This window comes from Danio aesculapii, chromosome 21 (genome assembly GCF_903798145.1).
Source record: "Danio aesculapii chromosome 21, fDanAes4.1, whole genome shotgun sequence".
NCBI lineage: Eukaryota > Metazoa > Chordata > Actinopteri > Cypriniformes > Danionidae > Danio > Danio aesculapii.
Genome location: NC_079455.1, coordinates 4,386,423 through 4,412,243, shown reverse-complemented (window position 1 = coordinate 4,412,243; position 25,821 = coordinate 4,386,423). Strand labels below are relative to the sequence as shown.

General features: G+C 36.8%; 1 protein-coding gene across 3 annotated transcripts in view; it reads right to left on the bottom strand.

The window, feature by feature from the left end:
* Window positions 1-2,193: 2,193 nt before the first annotated feature.
* Window positions 2,194-25,821, bottom strand: part of gabra1 (gamma-aminobutyric acid type A receptor subunit alpha1) — a 55,618-nt gene continuing 31,990 nt past the window's right edge. For all 3 annotated transcript variants that reach the window (XM_056446294.1, XM_056446295.1, XM_056446293.1), the window contains exons 9-10: window positions 6,132-6,334; window positions 2,194-2,872 (exon numbers count right to left, since the gene is read on the bottom strand). In XM_056446294.1, the coding sequence (XP_056302269.1) occupies window positions 2,552-2,872; window positions 6,132-6,334 (524 nt within the window). In that variant the 3' untranslated portion in view covers window positions 2,194-2,551. The remainder of the gene's footprint in view (window positions 2,873-6,131; window positions 6,335-25,821) is intronic.

Genomic DNA, 25,821 nt, shown 5'->3' with positions numbered 1-25,821 from the left:
TGTCTGTAATGGAGTATGGTTATATTTTCACTATGGCATGTGAGACAAAAAGGCAGTGTGGCTGATACTTTCCCTCAGTGATATTTTTGAAAGGTTGCCCGTCTAATTAAAACAAACAAGGAGAGCACTTTCTAAGAAAGTACCCTTTCCACTTGCAAATATATACAAGGCACTACTCTTGATCTACTCTGATTTGCTCACACTGCAGTGATGCTAGAGAGTAGCAGCACATAAGTGATTACCCAGCCTGATCTCACGAGGAAACGTAGCTATTTTACGTTTCGTCAGTTTAGTGGCTAATTCGTACGAATGTACGATTTTTAAAAGGAGGCGTAGCACCAAACTCCACCTCTAAACTGTCATTGGGGGATGGGCAAACTACTAAATTGTACATATTCAAGCTGCGGTCACACTGGGCTTTGTGTGTGCGAAATTCTGTCGTGCGGTGCTGCGAAAATGGGCGGGATTAAACTAGATGTTTAGACATTAAAAAAAGCGAGGGATTTGATCCATGTTTTAAATTTCTGTCCAGAGAGGTCATGTTTTGATCCTCGATTGGTCTCACGCAGTCAAGTGATGCGATTTCGCAGGTCAGAGTTCACCAAGCTTGAACTTTGCACTGCAGCGACATGCGAAACTAGACGCATGACCTTGCGTTTCCGGTCTGACGCATTCGCGTGCGTATGAATGGAAGTCTACGGGAGGAAAAGCGCAGTGTGACCACAGCTTAATGCTGCAGTCACACTAGAGTTTGAGCTTACGAAATTCTGTCGTACGGCACTGAGAAAAGGGGCGGGATTATATAAGATGATTAGACATTTTAAAAAAGCGAGCGATTGGTCCATGTTTTAAATTCCAGTCTAGAGAGGTCATGTTTTGGTCTTCGGTTGGTCTCACGCAATCATGTGATGCGATTTCGCAGGTCAGAGTTCACCAAGCTTGAACTTTCCAACGCAGCATACTGCGAAACTTAATCGCACGACCCTACGTTTCCGGTCTGACGCATTCGCGTGCGTATAAATGGAAGTCTATGGGGAGAAAAGTGCAGTGTGACCGCAGATTAAATTGTACAAATGAGATCGCACAAATTGATCCGAATTAGCCAATAAATCTAAAAATTGCGAATTAACGCGAGATAGCATTGGATTACCCGAGTGCCATCGTTTCTATGTATCATGTGCACCAGCCACAAATTTATTTTAAAAACCCTCTACTAAAATAATGAATAAAGAGTTTGTTTTTAGTGCTAACTATATAAAATTGCATTCCAACACTGAGACTGAGAGGTTTACATTCTTTCTAAGCATCTATGCTATCCCTTCCTTTATAAACATATACTGATTTAACGTATCGACAATTTCATATGAAAAATAAACAATCCAAACAAATTGTTTAGAGAATCTTGAAAACTGACCCAATTTTCCGTACAAGTCGGAACAAATTGCACTCTCTCTCTCTGTCAGACACTGAGTTTGTACCTTGTAGTTACATTTAGCAAAGCTCAAAATGACTATTGACATCTCTAACACTTTATAATATTTACATGAAGACAAAATAAATAGAATGCTTTATGATATACACATTGTTCTTGTATTTTTTTTAAACGTTCTCTACAATTTTTGTATCCATGAGTAAATGATTGTTGTTTTTTCTTCCCACTGAGACATGTTTTATTGCTGTTAATGGAACCCTAGTAGAACACAAGGTCAAATAACGTAAGATCCAGAACACAGGCTAAAGAAAACAGATAAAATAACCCAAATACATGACTGGTTAGAAGCCAGCTGTTGACTGGCTCTAAAAAAGCTTCGCCCATGCAAACATATTCCATGTGCATTGCTAATGTAATGCAAAAAAAATCAAATCAAAACACATCGCAATGCTGAAATAAACATCGTAAAAGAATAGTTCACCCAAAACTGTCGTTTTTTTTTCTTTAACACAAACAGTAGAAGGATTTGACACACTTTTACACATACAACAATACAGTCACCACATAAGTCCGAGGAGAATTTAATAAATAAATAAATAAAAAAGACTACAAACATGCATAAAAAACTATTTATATAAGATCTATATAGCAAATCTTCTGAAACCATGTGGCAGCCTTACTGTATGCGAAGAACAGGACTTCACTTTGGACTTCCACTTTTTTTATGCTGCTTGTTAGTGTGTGTGTCCTTTTCAGGCCACTAAACTGCCATTTTAACAAAAAAGCAACATCGTTTCTCATTGTGTGATTGGAACAACACGACGAGAAGTTTAATATCGTTATCTGGGTGAACTATTCCTTTAGGAAGAGAGTTTAAAACTATTGTTCTATGTGCGTCTGCGGAATAGCGATTTCTCAGGTATGATATACTGTGTCTGTATGCATATACGTCCCTCTTTTTTATCATATAGGAAGATACGGTATGTTACATTTTACATTACACAAACTTGAAAGTGGGAACTTGACTATCGTTGAAACAAATTGTTTCTTTTCGCCGTTTTTGTGTTAGAAACGTATGAAAACAAAGAGAAAGCAAAAGGAAAAACGGAGGAGATAGAATTAGTGTGGTTGTAGGTTCATACCCTGTAATTTGGGTTTTTTATTCAAGTAAGTTGCCCAATACACCAAGTTAAAGGTTCCGAATAGCAGTGGGAAAGCTATTCTGGCGATCCTATCGATCTTGCTCACGCTGTTGAAGGTCTTCTTGGCCTCTGGAGGTTTGGGTTTTGGCTCTTCCTTGGGCTCGGTTGGGGGAGGGGGGGCACTTTTAGCAATGGTTGCCAAACCAGGGTCTCTGGCAATGTTCGGAGCAAAAGCTGTTGCCGTGGCAGCGGTGTAGGTGTTGTTCTTTTTTAGTAAAGACTCTTTCTTCTTCTTTTGCTGTAAAGAAGATCAACAAGAAAAAGTTGTCAGTATTGCAAGATAATATTATAAGAGTATATTTGGTAACACTTCATTTGAAGGGGTGTATATGAGCTCTTTATAATCATGACTTTTCGAGAATCTGAGGAAGATTTTATGCATGCTTATGACGACTGTCATTAAGTGTCGTTTGCTCAGTTATGTCAATTTAAATGCAAAATGACATAGTTTGAGATGCATTTGTTGACAACTTGACATTACCAAGACTAAATACTTATTCACTTACTCCCAGGGCCATTTATATATCAAACTTGATGTTTAGCCACACCGTATTGGTGTTTCGTAAACTTTGTTTCCTAGTTTTCATGAGATGAGTTGTTAGCCTAATGCTAAACCCCCAAACTGGAGGACCAGGACATACACAAATACACTATGGACAATTTAGCCTACCTAGTTCATATGTACTGCATGTTTTTGGAGTGTTGGGGAAAGCGGAGCACCCAAAGGAAACCCAACACAAGGAGAACATGCAAACTCCACACAGAAATGCCAACTGACCCAGCCAGGGCTCAAACCAGCAACCTTACTGCCCCACCAAGACAAAATAATTTGTCATAAATCAGTCATAAACATGAGGCCATTAGAATTGTCATTAATATTTTTCTGATCTTTTTTTTTAAGTGGAACAATATGAATTGGTCATTAAAACTTCTCATTAAAAGTGTCATTACTAATTACTCATTTTATAACAGTGTTACTAATATTTGATGACATTTAAGTCAATTTGCTCCATGAGATCAGGAAAAATAATGATAAATTTATGTCACAATTATAATAGCCTCATGATGAATCATGTTTATGACAGATTTATGACAGACAATGTTGTCTGGTTGGTAAAATTCAGTATGTCTGACAATTTGAATATTAAGTAAAATGTCAGACTACTGAAAATTATGAACAGCACTCAACATTCATAATACTCAATTTTTGATCATATTCTAATGTATTGAGATGCACCTCTATGCATTTGCATATTGGTATAATCATTGTTCATGTAAAAGTGCCTGTATAGCATGTCTTAGGTGTACAGTTGAGTATCTTATAGTATGTTAGTTGTGCATAGGTTTTTTAAAATAAAAATAGCTCTTATGTCCAGTGTTGTGTTTGTGTTTATGATGAATTATGTAGCCCCGTTGTCCTGCGAGACATGACATTTCGTTCCTCTGTATTTCCACACATGTAGGGGAATGACAATAAAGCTCAACTTGAACTTGATGTATTTACATGTTGGTATAATCATCTCCCAGTACATTATTTTTATCTACAATATAAAGGCAATTATTAGTAGTGTAAGAGGACTAATCTATCTCAGAAATAGCTCCTTTCAAACAGACAACGAAATAAGTCTTTAAGGCATTTGTAATGTATAATGTGTGTAAAGTGCTTCTGAAAAGATAGCAGATGAATTTCTTATTCATATGCAAATATTCCAGTCCTATCTGTTGTTACAGACTTGAAACACAAGTATATTGTTATGAAACTCTACAAAAATGATAAGAATAATCTATTTTAATGCTATAATGACAATACAGGTTCAGTTTTATTTGAAAAGAAACAATTACATGCCACATTTCCTGTTCTCATACAGTATTAATATGTCTTTGACCAGTGGATGTCAGTAGTGTACCACAATAACACCCAGTCTCTTTGCGCATACCTACACAAAGTATTCATAATTAAGAGAAGGATTATCAATAGTATGAAATATAGTCATTATTATAAAAGAGCTTGCACATTTTAAGGAGATACTAAACCATTAATATAAACATTCTCGTTACAATGATATGAAATAAAAATCAAGAACTCATATATATGAGAAAGCTCATATACAGTGCATAGTCAAGTTTTTTGGTTATGGAAAATTATTATTATTTTTAATTTGTGTATATACACAGTAGTCAGAATTTTATGTGGTTCAAACCGAATTTAAGTCATAATTATTATTTCAATTTTTAAATATTTCCCAAATGATGTTTAACAGAGCAAGGAATTTTTCACAGTATTTCCTGTAATATTTTTTCTTCTGGAGAATGTCTTATTTGTTTTATTCCGGCTAGAATAAAAGCAGTTTTTATTTTTTAACAAAGCATTGAAAGGTCAATATGATTAGCCCTCTTAAACCCCCATCCCCCATACCCCCCCCCCCCCCACCACCAATCTCGGTCCAGGAGGGCCGGTGTCCCTGCAGGATTTAGCTCCAACTTGCCTCAACACACCTGCCTGGATGTTTCCAGTATACCTAGGAAGACCTTGATTAGCTTGTTTAGGTGTGTTTGATTAGGGTTGGAGCCAAAATCTGCAGGACACCGGCCCTCCAGGAACAAGTTTGGTGATCACTGATCTACAGAATAAACCATCATAATTCAATGACACTTAAATATCCTTACCTGCCTAATTAACCAAGTTAAGCCTTTAAGTGTCACTTTAAGCTGATTACATGTATCCTGAAACATATCTAGCCAAATATTATATACTGTCATCATAGTAAAGATAAAAGAAGTTATTAAAACTATTATGTTTAGAAACGTGTTGAAAAAAATCTTCTTTACCTTAAACAGAAAATGAGGAGAAAAATATCCATGCGGCTAATAATTCAGGAGGGCTAATAATTCTGACTTCAACTGTATATACCAAGTCATAATTAATACAGTAAGTCCTTATAATTTGTCTAATATAATGAGATGTGCAGAAGTAGTCACATTGAATAGATGGTTTTGTTTGTTTTTTTTACTCCACAATGGCAGATATGGATTCTCCTTTCTCTATTCCCTCAACCTGAATACAAATGCAATCTGACTAAAGACTCTTGGGTCATTGCAAAAATGTCATGACTAAGCTGTTTGGCTGACTGCATAACAAGAAGATTAGCGGCCCCAGATCATTCACTGTCAATTATATGAAAAGTGAAATATCTGAAAAATGTATTCCATCCCTATACAGTTGAAGTCAGAATTATTAGCGCCCTCCCCCCACCAGAATTATTAGCCCGATGTTTATTTTTTCAACACATTTCTAAACATAATAGTTTTAATAACTCATTTCTAATAACTGATTTATTTTATCTTTGGCCCATATAGATTGCACTAGTGTCTGAAACCATTAAACACTATCTTTTTTTAATAAAATGTGACAGAATTTTCATTTTTAATCACATTTGCATCTGCGATTGTGTTTTCGTTAACATCCAGAAGTGTTTTGAAAAATGAAATCGCTTTACCTTTTCTGGCACCACGCTTTTGCCGTCCCAGGCGTAACCCCTCTTCGTGAAGTAGTTTACAGTGGCGAACTCAATGAGAGCCGAGAAGACGAAGGCGTAACAGACAGCAATGAACCAGTCCATAGCTGTGGCATAGGCCACCTTGGGAAGAGAGTTTCTTGCGCTGATACTTAGGGTGGTCATAGTGAGGACGGTGGTCACTCCTGAAAGGGAGAAATATATGAAAAAGGCCTACATTAAACAAGCTCATATCAGGTTTTATTTATTTACTATTTTTTATCAGTCTGACAGAAAACAAAGTGGTTACCATGTGGGCGTTGCTTGACCTATTTTAGGGGGGGCTGCTATATTTCTAATTTCTAATCCTATATTATAATCATAATGTTTTAAGTGTGTATTGATGATCTAGTAATTTATAATAATCTTAAACAAATAAATAAACTAAGTGCACATAGTTGAAGATAATGCTGCACGATTATTAGTATCACAATTGCAATGTCAGACACTGTTTGGCTATATGACGGGACAATGTTGCGATATATATTAAATAAATAATAACACATACTTTCTGAGAACAGTTTTCTGATTTCCGTGCTGCTAACAAAACAAACCAACATATATATATATATATATATATATATATATATATATATATATATATATATATATATATATATATATATATATAGTATATGTTATACAGTTCTTTCTGGTTCTTGAATCTCATTGGCTGATAGCGTGCGATATTCTGAAAGCACTCGTCCAGCCTCTTAACCCTACACCCTTGTGTATTACTCCGCCCACACACAGCAACAAGCATAGGACACTCTACAGTTTGACAAATATTGCAACTGTTGGACAACATATGATCTTTTGAGGCTTTTTTAGGCGTGAATGTAGTTGTTTAGATTGCAACTATGCAGATTATTTATAAGGACAGTGCCTATTTTACATATTTATAATTTCGTAGACACAGGTATGGCAAAGACGGTTGATATTGTCCATCCACAAGATGGTGACAGAGACTGCATAACAAGCCCTTAGAAGAAAAGAAACTGCATGATTTCTAATAACAGCTGTTCAAATACGCATGGAGATGTGCACGCTCACTGTCATAGCTGAGCTGATCTTACTCTACAGTGTGTAAAGTGGCTGATCGCGATTTAAAGCCACGGCCACTACGTTTGGCGCAACAAATTTCATAACTGTCAAATTATGTGGTATTGTGTGTAGAATTTTGAGGAAATAAATGAATTTAATACATTTTGGAATAAGACTGTAACATAAAAACCTTCAATACCTTCCCGATGCACTGTAGTGACCCTTTTTTTTTGGATTGCCTACAGAACAAACCACTTGGAGTCCAATGACTTGCCTAATTAATCTAACTTACCTAGTTAATATAATCAAAAGAAAGTAGTTATTAGAAATTGGCTATTAAAACTATTATGTGTTTGAATTAATCCATTAAATAGCACTTGGGGAATATTTTATAATTAATCCAAATGTAATAATTGTGTATTCAACTGCATACACAAATGAAATTCATATACAGCTGAAATTAAATGGCTGCGCATCGATGGATTTGCTCTTCAGTGTTTGGACTCTCAGTAGTGATTATAAATCCACACTGAACTGAACTAAACTAAACTGAACTTAAACACTGAAAACTGAACTGACACTGTTTCAATTTACTATAATCTTCTATGTAAAGCTACTTTGACACAAGCTACATTGTAAAAGCGCTATACAAATAAAGGTGAATTGAATTTAATTGACTATATATATATATATATATATATATATATATATATATATATATATATATATATATATATATATATATATCAAAAAAATTCCATAGCTTAAAGGGGCTAATAATTTAGTCCTTAAAATGGCTTTTAAAAAATTTAAAACTGCTTTTATTCTAGCCGAAATAAAACAAATATGACTTTCTCCAGAAGAAAAAATATTATCAGACATACTGTGAAAATTTCCTTGCTCTGTTAAACATAATTTGGGAAATATTTAAAAAAGAAAAAAAAAAGTTAAAAGGGGGGCTAATAATTCTGACTTCAACTGTATATATATATATTTATATATGTTTATTAAATATATTTCACAAATAATGTTCTGCACCCTGTCACAACAAACTCTGATTTCACTCATTAATTCTGTTTGTAGGAGCCCAGCAAAAGAATCATTCAAAATGAAATCCGCTTTCAAAAATCCGCTAGAACTACAGTACCACAGCAATGTCTTCCATAGCTGCTATATTTCTAACCCTCAGATCTATACTGCTCCATAGATGCTCTAATCATTTATTAGCATAGTCTGTCACCAACTCACAGATAATTTATACCGACCTACTTAAAGAGTAAAGAACTTCTGAGAGCTTTTTCTGTTTTGTGACCACGTTTCCTCAAAGATAGCTACGTAATGAGGCAAGATATGCAGAAGACAATGTACTGTGTGCGCTTGACAGTGTCCCTATAAATATTAGAACACACTCGCAATGTTAACAGTGACAGCTAGCAAAAAAAAAAATCTTAAGTATGAACTATGATGTCCGGTTCAATGTAACCAAACTAAGGGCCTGCGTTATTAATCAGGGCCAATTAGCATGAACGCACAAGCCCATAGAGCGCCGATGGCTGTATAAAGTTTGACTAGTGATCTGACAATGAGCAAATTAAAAAGCACAGATGCAGCAACTAATTAGGCTACTAACAAGCCGAGCTGTTTATAATCAAGTGCGAGGATTCTACTAACAACATAGGGCTCTATTTAGGGCATACAACATAGGACACATGGTCTGAACATGAATTATACTTCTGCGTTAGGTGATCCCTTTTGATCCATCCACCTATTTTATTCGCATTTTGGAGTATCGCTTAATAAAACCCTGGATGGAAATGCCAAGATGCGCATAAATTGTACTTCATATTTCATGCTGAAGTATAAATCAGCCTTAAAGCGCAAGCAGGTGCTCGTAATATCCACTTTTGCTATTTTAAGCACAGGAAAAATGGTTGGTGTGCCCAGCGCATTGGCCTAAAATGGTTGTCCGTATTCTTTTAATGAGTTATGGGTGTGTTTTGAGCATCTCCCATTCACTATAAAGCTACGGTCACACTCGGCTTTGTGTGTGCGAAATTCTGTCGTGCGGCGCTGCGAAAAGGGGCGGGATTAAACAAGATGATTAGATATTTAAAAAGCCAGCGATTGCTCCATGTTTTAAATTTCTGTCCAGAGAGGTCATGTTTTGATCCTCTATTGGTCTCATGCAGTCAAGTGATGCGATTTCGCAGGTTAGAGTTCACCAAGCTTGAACTTTGCACCGCAGCAACCTGCGAAACTTAACGCATGACCCTGCGTTTCCGGTCTGACGTATTCGTGTGCGTATGAATGGAAGTCTATGGGAGGAAAAGCCAAGTGTGACCGCAGCTTAAGAGCGAGTTGCAGTAGCGCCATGGTGGATTTACTATTGACATGGCATACTTTGTAAGCAGACTGAATGCTCCACTAGCTAGGAAACAAATCTGCTCATGAACAAACCATCAGCAAAGCCCCCTGAGGTGAAGAAGGTCTGGAAGGAGGTAGAATTTTTATATCTGTGTAGACAATAATAATATCTTACATATAAATCCTTTAATTTTTAACATTTGAATATATTTGTGTGCTGCTGTGCATCCCTGTCTGTGTATCGAGTAAGGTGTAGGTGTGTTTTAGACCAAAATCCTTGTGCTATTATCTTTAGAACAGCCGTCATTTTGTCAATAGCATAGTTCAGCAGTGGCCTTAACACATTCATTTTCAGATCAGCAGGCCTATGAGCACACAAATGGGCGCAAATACATTTGCTATGTAAACAAGGTGGCAAAGGACTTGAAAATGATACTCACGCCATGCTGAAACTATCACTTGCATCGCACCTGGCACCATATTGTTCTAGATGTTTAATAGAGCCCTTAGAGTTGCTATTAGATTGGGTTAAGACTTTTTCAAACATTCAAATCTGTCTCTTAATCTCATCTTCCCAAAATATGTCTAACCATTCATGCGTAAATTGAACTGACCTACTTGCCAAACACTGACTCTCACAGTTTGTTGTTCAAATCACACTTGGAAAATAGCACAGTTGTTGTGCCTTTCATATTACAAATGTGTGATAATATCATTCTTTAACTCGGTATTATTCAAAATGAAAGTAGCTAAACATTTGGGCTAGTTTTTGCCAGTTTCTATGTGAAATAGTCTGTTATTTTGTATCCTGTAAAGAAACAACTAACAGTAAAGCTCTAATAAACTTAGTAAAGAAATTGCGTGATAATCAGAAATTCTGTGCATAATTTTGTCTATTTCTTAAGATGATCCATTCATTAAACATCATTTTTCTTGACATTCGCAACAGGATAAGAGACCTATTAAGAAGCAGAGTAATGACATTGCAACAAAAATGAAATTAACTTTCAAAGGTGTTCTGTAATGCTGTTTGGGAATGAAGGCCTGCGGAGACTACGATGGAGAAAGAAAAGAAGAGCTCATTTTCTTCTTGGCAGGCATATAATAAAGCAATAAAACGACAATAAAAGTGTTCATATTGAAGAGAGAGCTCCAAGTAAACTTTTTTCCCATATTTTATACATTATATTCTGAAACTGGTTCAATGATGTAAGCCATTATATGGTGCAATTTAATCAAATATGAGCTTTTATTGAGCTTTCAAGACAAATATATTGAAAGTATTTTAAAACAATCAATTCACATCACATTACTACACAGAATATGAGGCAAGTTATTATGATACTGTTTTAACACACATAGGTTTTGTTAGCGTTACACCTGGAGTCCACACTATGGCATCTATGACCCATGAAAACAGAGCATATTGAAATTGAAGAAGATTTCGTTTTAGTTTGGAAACGCTGGTGTTTGATTTCAATATAGAAGACTGAAATGCAAACTTAAAAAAAAACGGAAGCGCAACAATTTCAGCCTGATCTCACGAGAAAACATAAGTATTTTACGTTTTGTCAGTTTATTGGCTAATTCGTACGAATTCGTACGAGTTCAGTCGTACAAAATTGTATGATTTTAAAAAGGAGGCGTGGCACCTAACCCCACCCCTAAACCCAACCGTCATTGGGGGATGAGCAAATCGTACTAAATTGTACGAATTAGATCGTACGAATTAGCCACTAAATCAAAACGTTACGAATTGCTGTGAGATTGTGTTGACAATTCACAATCATCTTCTGACTAAAGGTGCGGTCACACTTGACTTTTCCTCCCATAGACTTCCATTCAAACGCACGCGAATGCGTCAGACCGGAAACGCGGGGTCATGCGTTAAATTTCGCAGGTTGCAGCAGTGCAAAGTTCAAGCTTGGTGAACTCTGACCTGCGAAATCTTGCCACTTGACTGTGTGAGACCAATCGAGGATCAAAACAGGACCTCTCTGGACAGAAAATAAAAACATTGAGCAATCGCTCGCTTTAATAATGTCTAATCATCTTGTTTAATCCCGCCCCTTTTCGCAGCCCTGCACGACAGAATTTCGCACACACAAAGCCCGGTGTGACCGTAGCTTAAGGCCTGTTGATTTTACCCAGATAAGTTTGCGTTTAGCTTGGACAAACTCTGTTGTGGGGCTCAAGAAGGTATGGAGCTAATAATATACCAAAACCAATCTAAATTTGAATTGTGTTAATTTGAATTATTGACAATTGTAATTAAATAAATCTGATTTTTTTATATGCTGTTAAAATTTTTTTAATTTAAATATCTTAATTTGAATTCTTGAAAATCTGAAATTTTTACAAACTGGATATCTGCAGTCTATGAATAGAGAACACAAAAAAATCTGAAGTTTGAAAATACGTCTATAAAAAAAATCAGCCTTGAAAAATTTTATTTTCTTATATTTCAGATGTTCAAGTTATGAAATTTAAATTTTAATTAAGAAATTCAAATTCAATTGAAGAAATTCAATTCAAAACAATTTTAAGGACATTTAATAATTTTGAATTAAATTACCATTGTAAATAATTCAAATGAACACAATTCAAATTCAGATTTTTTTTGGCATAATATTAGCTCCATAAAAAGGTGGGTTATTGATTTAATTGGATACCATTTGCTCCAGATTGGTAAAATTAGTCTTTTGTTCCTAATTGTTACCACTAAAGTTTATTTATTTAATTATTTATTGTTGTTGCGCATTGTATGTGTCTTTTTCTTTGTCCCGCCTTCTTGTGTTGTTTTTTTTGTTATCCCATAAGCTCCCATGATAATGTGGTCCAGGCTCTGATTGATTACTGGTCACGGAGAGGTAACAAGATGAACCAATGTGCCAGGCAAACGAGTTTCTGACATTCAACATTTCCTATGTCAAGGAATGGTTTGAGAACTGGGGAATGGACATTGCATTATCAGACCTTATGGTTCAACAAAAAAGAAACTGCTTTTCTTCCTGAGACCTATCTATAACGGGTCCTCTATTTGAACTGGTAAAGTCAGCTTCAGGGAAAATTCTGACTCTTAAGACAGTTTTATTCTAGGCTTAGATATATTTTTTCCTCTTTGTTTTGCTGGTTCAGCAAAGGTGTTATCACTATGAATCAAAGGATGTTGCTCAAGGGGAAGATGGCATTTTTCTTGTGGGGCACATGGGTTATCTTCACCTCTTGTCATTGAAGATCACTGTAGAAGAGGAGCAGCTTCTGTTCTATTTTAGGAAAATATTTCTGTGGCGGCAGGTTGGACCTCTCAGTAGACTTTGATACAGTTTTCATACACATGTGAATGATGACTTGGTTCAAACGTATTACCCTATTAAAGGAAACAACATGAAAATGTACTGTATGTAACCTTTCTTCATTGGGTAGTCGACAAGACCTGTTGTTCATTAAAGGTGTTCTTGAATATTCTGGAAATGTGCCATGGTTTTGAGTGTCGTAGCAAGATGAACCAATGTGCCAGGTAAACAAGTTTCTGACATTCAGCATTTCCTATGTCAGGGAATGGTTCGAGAACTGGGGAATGGACATTGCATTATCAGACCACGAATCTGATTTGGCAGAGGTTCAATAAAGAAGAATTGGCTGGTCTGCCTTCTTGAGACCTATCTACAACACAATCTCACGGCAATTTGTAACGTTTTGATTTAGTGGCTAATGAATTCGTACGATCTAATTCGTACAATTTAGTACGATTTGCTTATCCCCCAATGACGGTTGGGTTTAGGGGTGGGGTTAGGTGCCACGCCTCCTTTTTAAAATCGTACAATTTCGTACAACTGAACTCGTACGAATTCCTACGAATTAGCCACTAAACTGATTAAACATAAAATACTTACATTTTCTCGTGAGATCAGGCTGGTCCTCTATTTGTACTAGTAAAGTCAGCTTCAGGGAGAATTCTGACTCTTAGATTTTGTTCTTGGCTTTGATATATTTTTTTTGTCTTTGTTTTGCTGGTTCAGCAAAGGTGTTATCACTAGGAAATAAAGGATGTTGCTCTAGGGGAAGATGCCATTTTTCCTGTGGGGCACATGGGTTATCTTCACCTCTTGTCATTGAAGATCACTGCAGAAGAGGAGCAGGTTCTGCTCTATTTTAAGATTATATTTGTTTGACGGCAAGTTGGACCTCCCGGTACACTTTCCTAAAGTTTTATAATGTGAACGATGACTTGGTTCCAAGGTATCACCCTATGAAAGGAAACAACTTGAAAATGTATGTAACCCTTCTTAATTGGGTAGCCGACAAGACATGTTGTTCGGTAAAGACGTTCTTGAATGTTCTGGAAAGATGCCATGGTTTTGAGTGTGGTAACAAGATGAACCAATGTGCCAGGGAAACGAGTTTCTGACATTCAACATTTCCTATGTCAAGGAATGGTTTGAGAACTGGGGAATGGACATTGCATTATCAGACCACGGATCTGATTTGGTAGAGGTTCAACAAAGAAGAATTGGCTTGTCTGCCTTCTTGTGACCTATCTACAACACAATCTCACGGCAATTCGTAACGTTTTGATTTAGTGGCTAATATATTCATATGATCTAATTTGTACATTTTAGTTCGATTTGCTCATCCCCCAATGACGGTTGGGTTTAGGGGTGGGGTTAGGTCCCACGGCTCCTTTTTAAAATCGTACAATTTCGTACGACTGAACTCGTATGAATTCCTACGAATTAGCCACTAAACTGATTAAACGTAAAATACTTACGTTTTCTCGTGAGATCAGGCTGGTCCTCTATTTGTACTAGTAAAGTCAGCTTCAGGGAGAATTCTGACTCTTAGATTTTGTTCTTGGCTTTGATATATTTTTTTGTCATTGTTTTGCTGGTTCAGCAAAGGTGTTATCACTAGGAAATAAAGGATGTTGCTCTAGGGGAAGATGCCATTTTTCCTGTGGGGCACATGGGTTATCTTCACCTCTTGTCATTGAAGATCACTGCAGAAGAGGAGCAGCTTCTGCTCTATTTTAAGATTATATTTGTTTGACGGCAAGTTGGACCTCCCGGTACACTTTCCTAAAGTTTTATAATGTGAACGATGACTTGGTTCCAAGGTATCACCCTATGAAAGGAAACAACTTGAAAATGTATGTAACCCTTCTTAATTGGGTAGCCGACAAGACATGTTGTTCGGTAAAGACGTTCTTGAATGTTCTGGAAAGATGCCATGGTTTTGAGTGTGGTAACAAGATGAACCAATGTGCCAGGAAAACGAGTTTCTGACATTCAACATTTCCTATGTCAAGGAATGGTTTGAGAACTGGGAAACGGACATTGCATTATCAGACCACGGATCTGATTTGGTAGAGGTTCAATGAAAAAAGAATCTGCTTTTCTGCCTTCCTGAGACCTATCTATAACAGGTCCTCTATTTGAACTGGTAAAGTCAGCTTCAGGGAGAATTCTGACTCTTAAGACAGTTTTATTCTTGGCTTTGATATATTTTTTCCTCTTTGTTTTGCTGGTTCAGCAAAGGTGTTATCACTATGAAACAAAAGATGTTGCTCTAGGGGAAGAGGCCATTTTTCTTGTGGGGCACATGGGTTATCTTCACCTCTTGTCATTGAAGATCACTGTAGAAGAAGAGCAGCTTCTGTTCTATTTTAACAAGATATCTGTGTGGCGGCAGGTTTGACCTCTCTGTAGACTTTCATACAGTTTTATAATGTGAACGATGACTTGGTTCCAAGGTTTCCATCCAATGAAAGGAAACAACTTGAACATGTATGTAACCCTTCTTCATCGGGTAGAGGACAAGACCTGTTGTTCAGTAAAGGTGTTCTTGAATGTTCTGGAAAGATGCCATGGCTTTGAGTGTGGTAACAAGATGAACCAATATGCCAGGCAAAGCACATCATATTTCAGCTATAGGCCTATTAAATAATTTAAGTCAGTGGGTTCCAGGAACATGGTTCCAAGAACAATTGCTTTAAGTTAAATGATTTATTATCTATTTGTTAAAATAGATCATCATTTAAAATGATATTAATTTGGGAAGGTAGAAAATTTACTGTTCCTACTTTCCAAGGGTCATATTCACACTTTTATCTCACCACTAAGAGTTTTCCTAAATAGTAAACATATTAACTAAGGGGTTATCTTTTGAAACCAGCTCACAAAGTTGCCTGAGATTACCTTTTACTAAGGAATAGTAGTAGTAGATTGTTGTAGTCCACTACAACATCATATTTCAAGCTTTAGTCGATGTAATTTAGTAGTGTAATGTAGCTGTGTGAACATAAACAACATCTCTAATTGTAATACGCTCAAAGTTCAATGCAAAGAAAGACATTGGCACTCATTGACATTGAGTTAGCTTAGCAAAGCCTACAGCAAACAAAGTTTGGGGACTACAAAAAAAAATACATCCGGGTTAACCTTCAGGTTATGAGCATACGCCCCGAGCAGCAAAGGGGCATGGCCAGAGGCGTTATAATGTTATAGCAGAGAAAGTTAAAATGTAGTCCAAACACTGCTATTTTCACAGAGTGTCTTCTGTTTCTGGATTTGGGCTTCCGAAAGACATGACATAAAGAGAGAAGTGCTTTCAATTTAATTTTAATTATGTTCCAGAGCATTAAAAAAAAGCTATAGCTCTAGTATTTGACAAGGGACAGCTTCCAGAAACTCACCCAGTTCAGTGCTGGATTCGGCTAAAAACTACTCAAAGAAAGAGCAGTTCCAACCATCATAGAAGAAGCTGTGGATTGTGAGCCACAATAGGTAAGTATTTTATTTGTTAAAATTGATCTATTACATGCATAGTTTCTAGTGTATGTTTAAGCAAAAGAGAATCACAAATTCAATTTTAAGTGACACTGCTCATCCCCTGCACTCAGAATTTCAGCTCCTTCCTTCTGGTCGCAGGTTTCTAGTATTAAGCTGTAGAACGAAACGATACAAAAATAGTTTCATACCAGCAGCCATTAGACATTTAAATAAGGCATAGACTAAAGCAGAGGTGTTTCGGTGACCTGTATATTTTAGATCGTTTTAAACATTTATTGGGGGGGGGTGGACACTTGAAGTGATTATTAATTTATACTTTTATAAGTGTTTTTATGTTTTTATGTCCTAATGTTTATTTGTTGTTGTTATTATGTGAGTTTCTTTGTGTGGCACTGTTGTGAGATGAGGACTCTTGACTGCAAACCAAATCTACCTTCGGGTATAAATAAAGTAACCTAACCTAACCTAACCTAACCTAAGCAAAGACGTAAACAATGCAAAATGCCATTTGGCACCATTAACAAATTCATATTTGTCAATCAAACCGCTGTAAACACCTTTTATATGTATAAAGTAGTGCTTGTTTAAACAAGGTATCTTGTTGATCAAATATGATCAACTTTCCTCCCCCTGGAAACAACTTTTCTTCACGTCCTGGTCATTTCCATGATTTTTTGGACATATTCAATTTCTCATCAAATCTTCTGACCAATCAAATGCATTCTAGTATCTGACATGCCCAACCCCATCTTCTCACTTGCCTTTTATTTAATGTGACTGATCTCAACCACTCTCACTGGCAGAGCTGTGATATAAACAAATGCTATTAGCTGTTTTTTTAACTAAGAGGAGGAGCTACTATATGTCCTGCCCCGTCTTTATGTTTCAGTTGAGATTACGGCAAATGTAGAATCTAAAAATGTACTTTCACAGACCTTTAATTTGATTATTTTTCTCTAGCTCAACCTGACAACGGCAGAGGAAATGAGCAACATTTCCATTTTTTTCCCCCGCTTCTATTCTAACAAGCATCATATCCTTGTCCCGTTTGTCATTATTCTGGCTACTCAACAAAAACAAAGTCAGCTCTCGGATGGAACTTTTAATGTTTGTCTGAGATGCAAATGCTCGGGAATCCAGAGAGCCCAGTCAGGAGACTAATGCAGGGGTAAGCCCGACAGGCTGACAGAAGAACACAATCTTTCCTCTCTGATATGTGTTACATAATACATCACACAGACACGCACAATCCTCTCGGCACACTTTAAAACTTTGAATATTGTTGCGCTCGCTGACAAAATTACGAATTTATGATTTCCCAGTTACTGTAGCTGGCTTCTTCTGAAAAAAACTGCACTGGAAATGTATTTTTGTGTGTAGCTTCTAGTCCAAACATCCAAAAAGTCTTAAATCAAGAAGAATTTCAGACAAGCAAAAGACTTTGTTTTGTTTTCAGAAATAATAAGTCATAACGAAGTGAGTTTTTCTTTAACACAAGCACAATAATCTGCCAATATGGTAAGCAAAATAACTTTTTTTTCCTTTGAAATAAGATTATTCTTCTAGTTTTAGGGAAAAACACACTTAATTTTTAACGTTCTGTACTTGTCTAGAAAATACTTCTTAGAAATTTTAGATATTTGGACTAGAAACATGACAAAAACTCCAATTTTAAGAATCCAATTTTCTTACTTTATAAAAAAAGTAAAAATCATTTATTATAAATATATTAAAAGTCATCATTTATCATCATTTATACTATGATTTCAAGCATTTTTTTTTATTAAAAGGTTTTTAAAGTTGCGACTTTTTTAAAACGACAGATACATCTACTGATGCAGCAACTGTGGTGGTCATGGAGGAGTGGAGAACATGAGACTGATTCCTGTGATGCTCCAGGGACAGGCGAGTCTTCGCTGAGGCCAGCTTCCAGCCTCCACCGCTGAAATTAAAATGGTCGTGCCCAACTGAGACTGGTTTCTCTCAAGGTTTTTTTTTCTTCACTTTCGCCAATTAGTGAAGTTTTTTTTCCCTCTGCGCTGTCGCCACTGGCTTGCATGGTTCGGGATCTGTAGAGCTGCGCATCGTTGGATTTGCCCTTCAATATTTGAACTCTCAGTAGTGATTATTAAACCACACTGAACTGAGCTAAACTGAACTGAACTTAAACACTACAAACTGAACTACACTGTTCCTATTTACTATGACCTTTTATGTGAAGCTGCTTTGACACAAATTACATTGTAAAAGCGCTATACAAATAAAGGTGAATTGAATTGAATTGAATCATGGGCATAGCTTGACATTTGAGCGAAGGAGGACTAGACACAAATAAATAAATATAAAAAGGCATCAAATTAGGTTTTTAAATTTATTGGTTTGTTTCACTGTTTTGACTTTTGAGCTTGTAAGCCTAATCTAGAATTTTAATGAATATACACTTATAGAAACACCTTTTTACAGTGTTTTGCTGTAAATTCTCAAATTTCACTGCTGAAAGTCCAAACACTGAAGAGCAGATCCATCGATGCGCAGCTCCACAAGTTTCAAACCAAGCAAGCCGGTGGCGACAGCGACGAGGAACAAACTTCACCGACGAAGTGAAGGGGTTCAAGGTGTGGTTTAATAATCACTACTGAGAGTCCAAACACTGAGGAGCAAATCCAACGATGAGCAGCTCTACAGATCCCGAACCATGCAAGCCAGTGGCGACAACGGAGAGGGAAAAAAACCTTCACTAAATGGCGAAAGTGAAGAAAAAAAAACCTTGAGAGAAACCGGGCTCAGTTGGGCACGACCATTTTAATTTCTCCGCTGGCCAAACGTCTTGTGCAGAGCTGCAGTCTCAGTGGCGGAGGCTGGAAGCTGGCCTCAGTGAAGACTCGTCTCTGTCTCTGGAGCGTCACAGGAATCAGTCTCGTGTTCTCCACTTTTCCATGACCACCACAGTAGCTGCTCAGGATACGGCCTGGTCCAGGATAAACTTTTTTTGCAGTGTAACAATGGATGTAATCTTTTGAAATGATGTTTAAAAAGCACTAAAGACAAAGGTATTTATGAATTTCCATAAACAAATAAAAAAACTTTGCAATACCACACAAGATGTCAATTTTAAATGTAATATTATAGCAAGAAAACTACATCCTGATCTATACCAAAACTGCTTCCTGTTCCAAAAAGTGGAAAGTAATTAGTGAGTACATTTTCATTTTTGGGTGAACTATCCCTTTAAATGCAGGGAGAAAATTAGAGCCTCAGTAGAGACAATTATTTTGGCGTAATTCAATTAGATTATGAGGTTTGAATCCAAGAAAGCATGAATATAGATTTATATGAATATATAGCATGAATATAGCCCATTTTAAGGACGAATATTTGTATGCATTTCTCAGTGAATATAGGTAATGTATTGTGCTGCATTTAAACAAAACAGATTTATTAAACAGATATATTTATAAAAATAATATTTTAGTCACCAAACATATTTCGAAATTAAAAGATAATACAATTAAATTTAAGAAAAAAATATTGCAAAACTAATCTAATTTTTTTTTTTTTTGCTTCAATTTATTTTCTCTTTTTTTAAATTCGTATTTAATATTTTTCTATAGCATATAAATGTGGGTGTACTAGTTTTTGGATCGTTATCGTAAGTTATTTTGTTAGATAAGCTCCAGATTTGGTTTTATTACTGACTAATCTAATGTATATGCACATATATAATACTGTAAAGCTTTCTATTAAAAGGATGAATTTAAAAGGGGGATTTCTGAAGGGTGTACTCATATATGCTGAGCACTGTGTGTATGCATGTTATTTTTAATTTTTTTCATTACATTTGAATCAATAGGTTACAATTGACTACAATATCGCTTGGGCAAGTCTATTTGAATTGACTTATATTTTAAGTAGAATAAATAAAAAAAAAGAAACCTAAGAGTAGTATGTTGTCCTAGGGCTGGGCGATACTGCAAAATTTGGTATCGATCCGATATCAAGTAAATACAGGGCTAGTATCGCCGATATTGACACCGTTACCGATACTTTTACTTTAAAAAGCATTCACTTGAACCTATATGTACTTTTCTGTAGGGGAGAACAGTGTGTGATGAGTTATGAGTTGAATTCTGTCAAAGTAGCTATAATTAAATGCATATGTTAAAACCCAGGACAATTTTTAAACACCTTTAAGCCAAATGAAAACATTTTTATTATTAATTTAGTATAGCCTAAAGATATCTAACCTATTTAGCCAAAATATAAATCCTATAGTGTCCCTTTCACAGTTAACACAAAAGGGATATTCAGACATTTTCATATTTTAAGTTTATGGTAAACAGTGGTGGGCAGAATTACTAGAACACCTGTATTCTCACCAGCTAAAAAATGTTTTGAGGTGTTTTTATGTGAGGGTTTTGTTAGCTACTAACACTGATTGACTGACTGTGAAAAAGCTGGTGAAAAAACTACTGTTCTAATCATTTTGGCCACCACTTTATATTTTTAAATTCCAAAATACTTCATATAAATAGCAGGTTTTAATGTGCTGACTATATAGGCTGTATTTAATCAGCCTGATGATGAAAGTAACAAGTTCAACTATGACCTGCACTTTGTCTCCATTCCCCTAGAGGTCCCCGTGTTTCCCCTCTACCTTTGTTCTTCCTTGTGTGTCCTTGTTTACTCTAATTTTGATCACCTGTGACTTGTTCCAGCCTGTGTATTTAAGTTGTCACTTTGTCTGTTTTGTTCCTCACTCGGTTTTTGAGTCATCCCTGTTGAACTTGCCTTGCGGTCCCTTGATGTCCTGAGCTACGTCTAGTAAGGCTGTTTTATTTTCCTGTTGCCTTATTTAGTGGTGGGCAAAGCGAGGCTTCATGAAACACTGAACAGTTGAAGCAAATGTGTCGAAGCTTCGAAACGTTTTGAAACCCCACTTTACAGTGACACCTAGTGGTCATTTTATGTATTGCACTGGAACAGCTTCAGCAAAGAACAATTGAGCAGAATGAGGTATTAAACCCCACTTTTAGGAATGAACCCTCAAGTGATATAGTGGAGTGGTTAGGGTTCCTGACTACCATTGCGGGATTGTTGGTTCGAATCCTGGCTGATATAGCAGTTTTGAAATGCTTTATTATCAGTTTGAGATTCTTTGTTCGTACATCGTTCAGTTTCAACATTGGTCTGACATCCGAATAAACACTTTGTGAATAAATATGGCTTGTTTTGGTCATAAAACAGGGCTGTTGATAGATCAGATACAGTTGTGGACAGAAGTTAACAAGAATTATTTATATTACTCATTTAAAATTCCCATTTATTTTATTAACGTCTACCACAACTCTAAACCCAACCATCATAGTACTGTAAAAATATTAATTATTGTTTTACAGTTACAAAAATGATGCTAAATTGATGGCGTATCAGCAGCTGTGTCATATCTAGACTACACCATACACAGTAACATGATTAAAATACATAAAATCACGATTTTTAAGTATTTGTACAAGTCGGGATTCGAACCCAAAAGTCATATGAAGTCTGTAACAACATGCACACGCACAGTCCACTAGGCCATACATGACAAAAGCTTAAGATTGACCCTATCAGTCAAATGCAGATTCTCCAAGTGTCGAAACGCTTCTGAACTGATCGATGCTTTGAATCGCTTTAGTCACGTGACCAGGTGTTTCGAAACACTTTAGTCACGTGACCTGGGTAATTCAGATCATGCGTTGGTACAGTGTTTCGAAACACTTGCGCTTCGGGATCTCGACACTGTGTCGAAACGTCAGTTTCACGTCAGCCATCCCTAATTTGTTTTCTCCCCTCGTGGAGTTTTCTTTACATGGTTATTATACTGTTAAAATATTTTGTATTCCTCGTTCTGAGAAGAACTTAAGTTGTTTGTTTTGCTACCTCATTTTTTTGAGAAGAATCTAAGTTGACTTTCTGGATTCCCTCGTTTTCGTTTGGGTCCCACTCAACTACCCCTGTGGCTCAGTGGTACTCGCACACCAGAGAATTGGGTTCAAGGCTTGGCTGTGACATGACCAAGTATCAGTCTTTCTGTTGTTGTTTTTTTTCTCAAATTGGCATTAACTAATAATACTGAATGTCCTATATAGCTCAAATATTGATTTCACCACTGTAGCTAGCTACCCGGATATTCATTGCCTCTCCGAAACGACTTGGCCAGTGACCTCTCTTTCAGGGCTGGCACTGCTGGGGGTCTGTCTGAAGGATTTGCCTCCCCTTCTCTCCTTTTTTTGCAGCTCGGCGTTCTCTTTTTCGTGTTGTTTTATGTGTTTGTGTAGATTTGTGGTGTTGCCACCGTATCGAATAGACTTTCTACAAACATCGCAGTCTTTCCGTCATCTCTGAACATCCAAAATGCTTGCGCTTTGGAGCTGCTGAGTTACGTGACGAAAGGACAACTAATAACAGCAGAGCAGAGAGGAGCAACAGTGCATACAAGATATAAAAAGAGACTGGGTATTTAGAGACACGTCAGCTCTTTTATGAAACAGGAGCACTGTACTTTAGCGTAAATTACATGAAATTTAAATAAAAGTATTGATCTCGGAAGGCTACTATCGATCCGATATCAATACCAACGTTGGTATCCATACTATCGATATTAGGATCGATCCATCCACCCCTAATATGTTCTTGGATCATGCTAACCATAACCCTAAATCCAACAAAGCAATTGCGTAGGGCTTCTCTTTTATAGGTGTAGAGTAATTATTAGGGATGAGTCCCAAATACAGAAATACAAAGGTATTGACTTCAAAATGAATAGAAATGATAATGAGTAACATAAGTGAGGGTGGCATGGTGGCTCAGTGGTTAGCACTGTTGCCTCACAGCAAGAAAGTCGCTGGTTCGAGTCCCGGCTGGGTCAGTTGACATTTCTGTGTAGAGTTTCCTCCGAGGCTCCAATTTCCCAGTATTCCGAAGACATGATTGTGTGGGTGTTCCCCAGTACTGTGTCGTGGCTGGAACATCTGCTGCACAAAACATATGCTGGAATAGTTGGCGGTTCATTCCACTGTGGTGACCCCTGATAAATAAGTGACTAAGCTGAAGAAAAATGAATGAATAATAAGTGATGCAGCTATTTTTGTGCTTGCAGGACATTTCTCTAACTTGCTTCTAACATTAAAATGCATCAGCAGAGTGCAGGAAGTGAGCGAGAGTAAACTATAGGAATGAAAATGAGAGCAGCACGATCAAAGCCGCATTGCAGTTTCTGATGTGCAACAGCAAGCCTGTGAATTTGTCATGGCAACCGGATATATTTCACACTGATTTCTTACAAGGGCTACACTGTAAAGGTAGCTAGAAGCAAAGAGATGTGTAACTGGAAGGCTCATTTGTTAAGGTGTACGTATTCGGCATGGTCTGCGTCAGCCTCTCACACACATACACACACCTGTGTGTGGCAGCGGTTGTACAGTACAGCGGCTGTCATTGGATATGTTTAAACAGGTCAACCATTAACTACACTCAATGTATTAATATTAGTTGAACCAACAAAATTCTCAAGGCTTAGGACAACTTAATTGTTCATTCATTCATTCTTTTTTTTTCCGGCTTAGTCCTTTTATTAATCAAGGGTCACCACAGCGGAATGAACCGCCAACTTATCAAGCACATTTTTTTTTTTTTTTTTTTTTGCAGTGGATGCTCTTTCAGCCGCAACCCAACACTGGGAAACACCCATACGCTCTCATTCACACACTCTCTCATACACTACAGCCAATTTATCTCACCCAATTCACCAATAGCACATGTCTTTAGGCTTGTGGGGGAAAACGGTGCACCCGGAGGAAACGAACATGGGGAGAACATGCAAACTCCACACAGAAATGCCAACTGACACAGCCGAGGCTCAAACTAGTGAGCTTACTTCTGTGAGGCGATCGTGCTACCCACTGCACCACCGTGATGCCTCTGTTTTATGTTCAGTCCACTTAAATTTGTGAAAACGATTAAGTTATCTTAATCGGATTGTGTTGGGACAACACATAGGAATTGTGTGGAACCCAGCATTTTGAATCCTCAGTTTGCACATGTTTTCCACATAAAACAACGTTGAAGAGGTATTTGTACTCCAAGCTTTTTAATTGTTGCTTGTATTTTTGTGTTTTTGTATCCAGTTTTATATTTGTTGAATCTCCTTACACTTGCGCCAACCTTGTGTGTGTTCAGCATAGGCATGGGCTTGGATAAGATTCTCACAGTATGATATTCTTGGATAAAAATTTACAGTATTGTGATTGCTGCTCTAAAATATGCTGTATTTATATATATATATATATATATATATATATATATATATATATATTTATATTTAAACACAATATATTTTACTTTGAGAAACATTTAAAACATTCTGGGACAGTAAACATGTCCGGCTAAATAATCGAAATGAATCATTGGCTTCTACTGTCTTAATTAGTTTCAAAAACACTGATTTCTTTACAATTTAAATTGGCATCTTCAGATATATTTTCTGTTGGAGATGCTGATGTCTTAATAAACTTAAAAAAAAAACCTTTACATATACCATGAGAACGGTATAGCAGAAAATATTAGCGGTTTTAAAACCTTGACTTTTCCAAACCGCGGTATACCCTAAAAACGGTTATCATCTCATGCCTAGTTCAGAACTTTGGCCAACTTTGCTGTGATAAATGTGCTGTATGAATGTTGGCACAGTAGCTCAGTGGCTAGCACGGTCACCTCACAGCAAGGTTCGAGTCCCGGCTGAACCAGTTAGAATTTCTGTGTGGAGTGTGCATGTTCTCCCCGTGTTGGTGTGGGTTTCCTTAGGGTGCTCCAGTTTCCCCCACAGTCAGAAGAGCTGCGCTATAGGTGAATTCGCTCACTTGAACTAAAACAACACCATTATTGAGTTCTGTGAAGAGGGGAAACTTACTTATGTTCAATCCACTTAAATTTGAAAAAACTAATAAGTTAGCTTAATTCCTTCATGTTGTCCCAACACGAATCAACTATGTGGAGCTTAGCATTTAATTTTACAGTTTACAGTGTAGATAACGAGTTTCTGAATCTTCAAATCTAGTGAGCTGTTGAACTGTCTAGGTACTGCAGCTACTTTCAAAAGCAGCATCCAAGATGAGATGGAATCTCATAAATGATTGATTTTGAACAATCTGCCGGGGAAGCAGCTGCTCGCACCACACAAATAGCGTTTCTCATGAGACATGCGGTACTCAGAAGACTCTCAAAAGTTAAAAGCTCTATGGATGGAAATGTCCTTGAAAATGAAACCTTGAAGCAGAAGAGCTCCAGCAGCAGAATACTGCAAAAACATAATTTTTTTTTATTTACAGTTTTTGGGCTCAATTTTAACGATCTAGGTGCAAAGTCTAAAGCTTGTGGCGCAAAAACATTAAGTA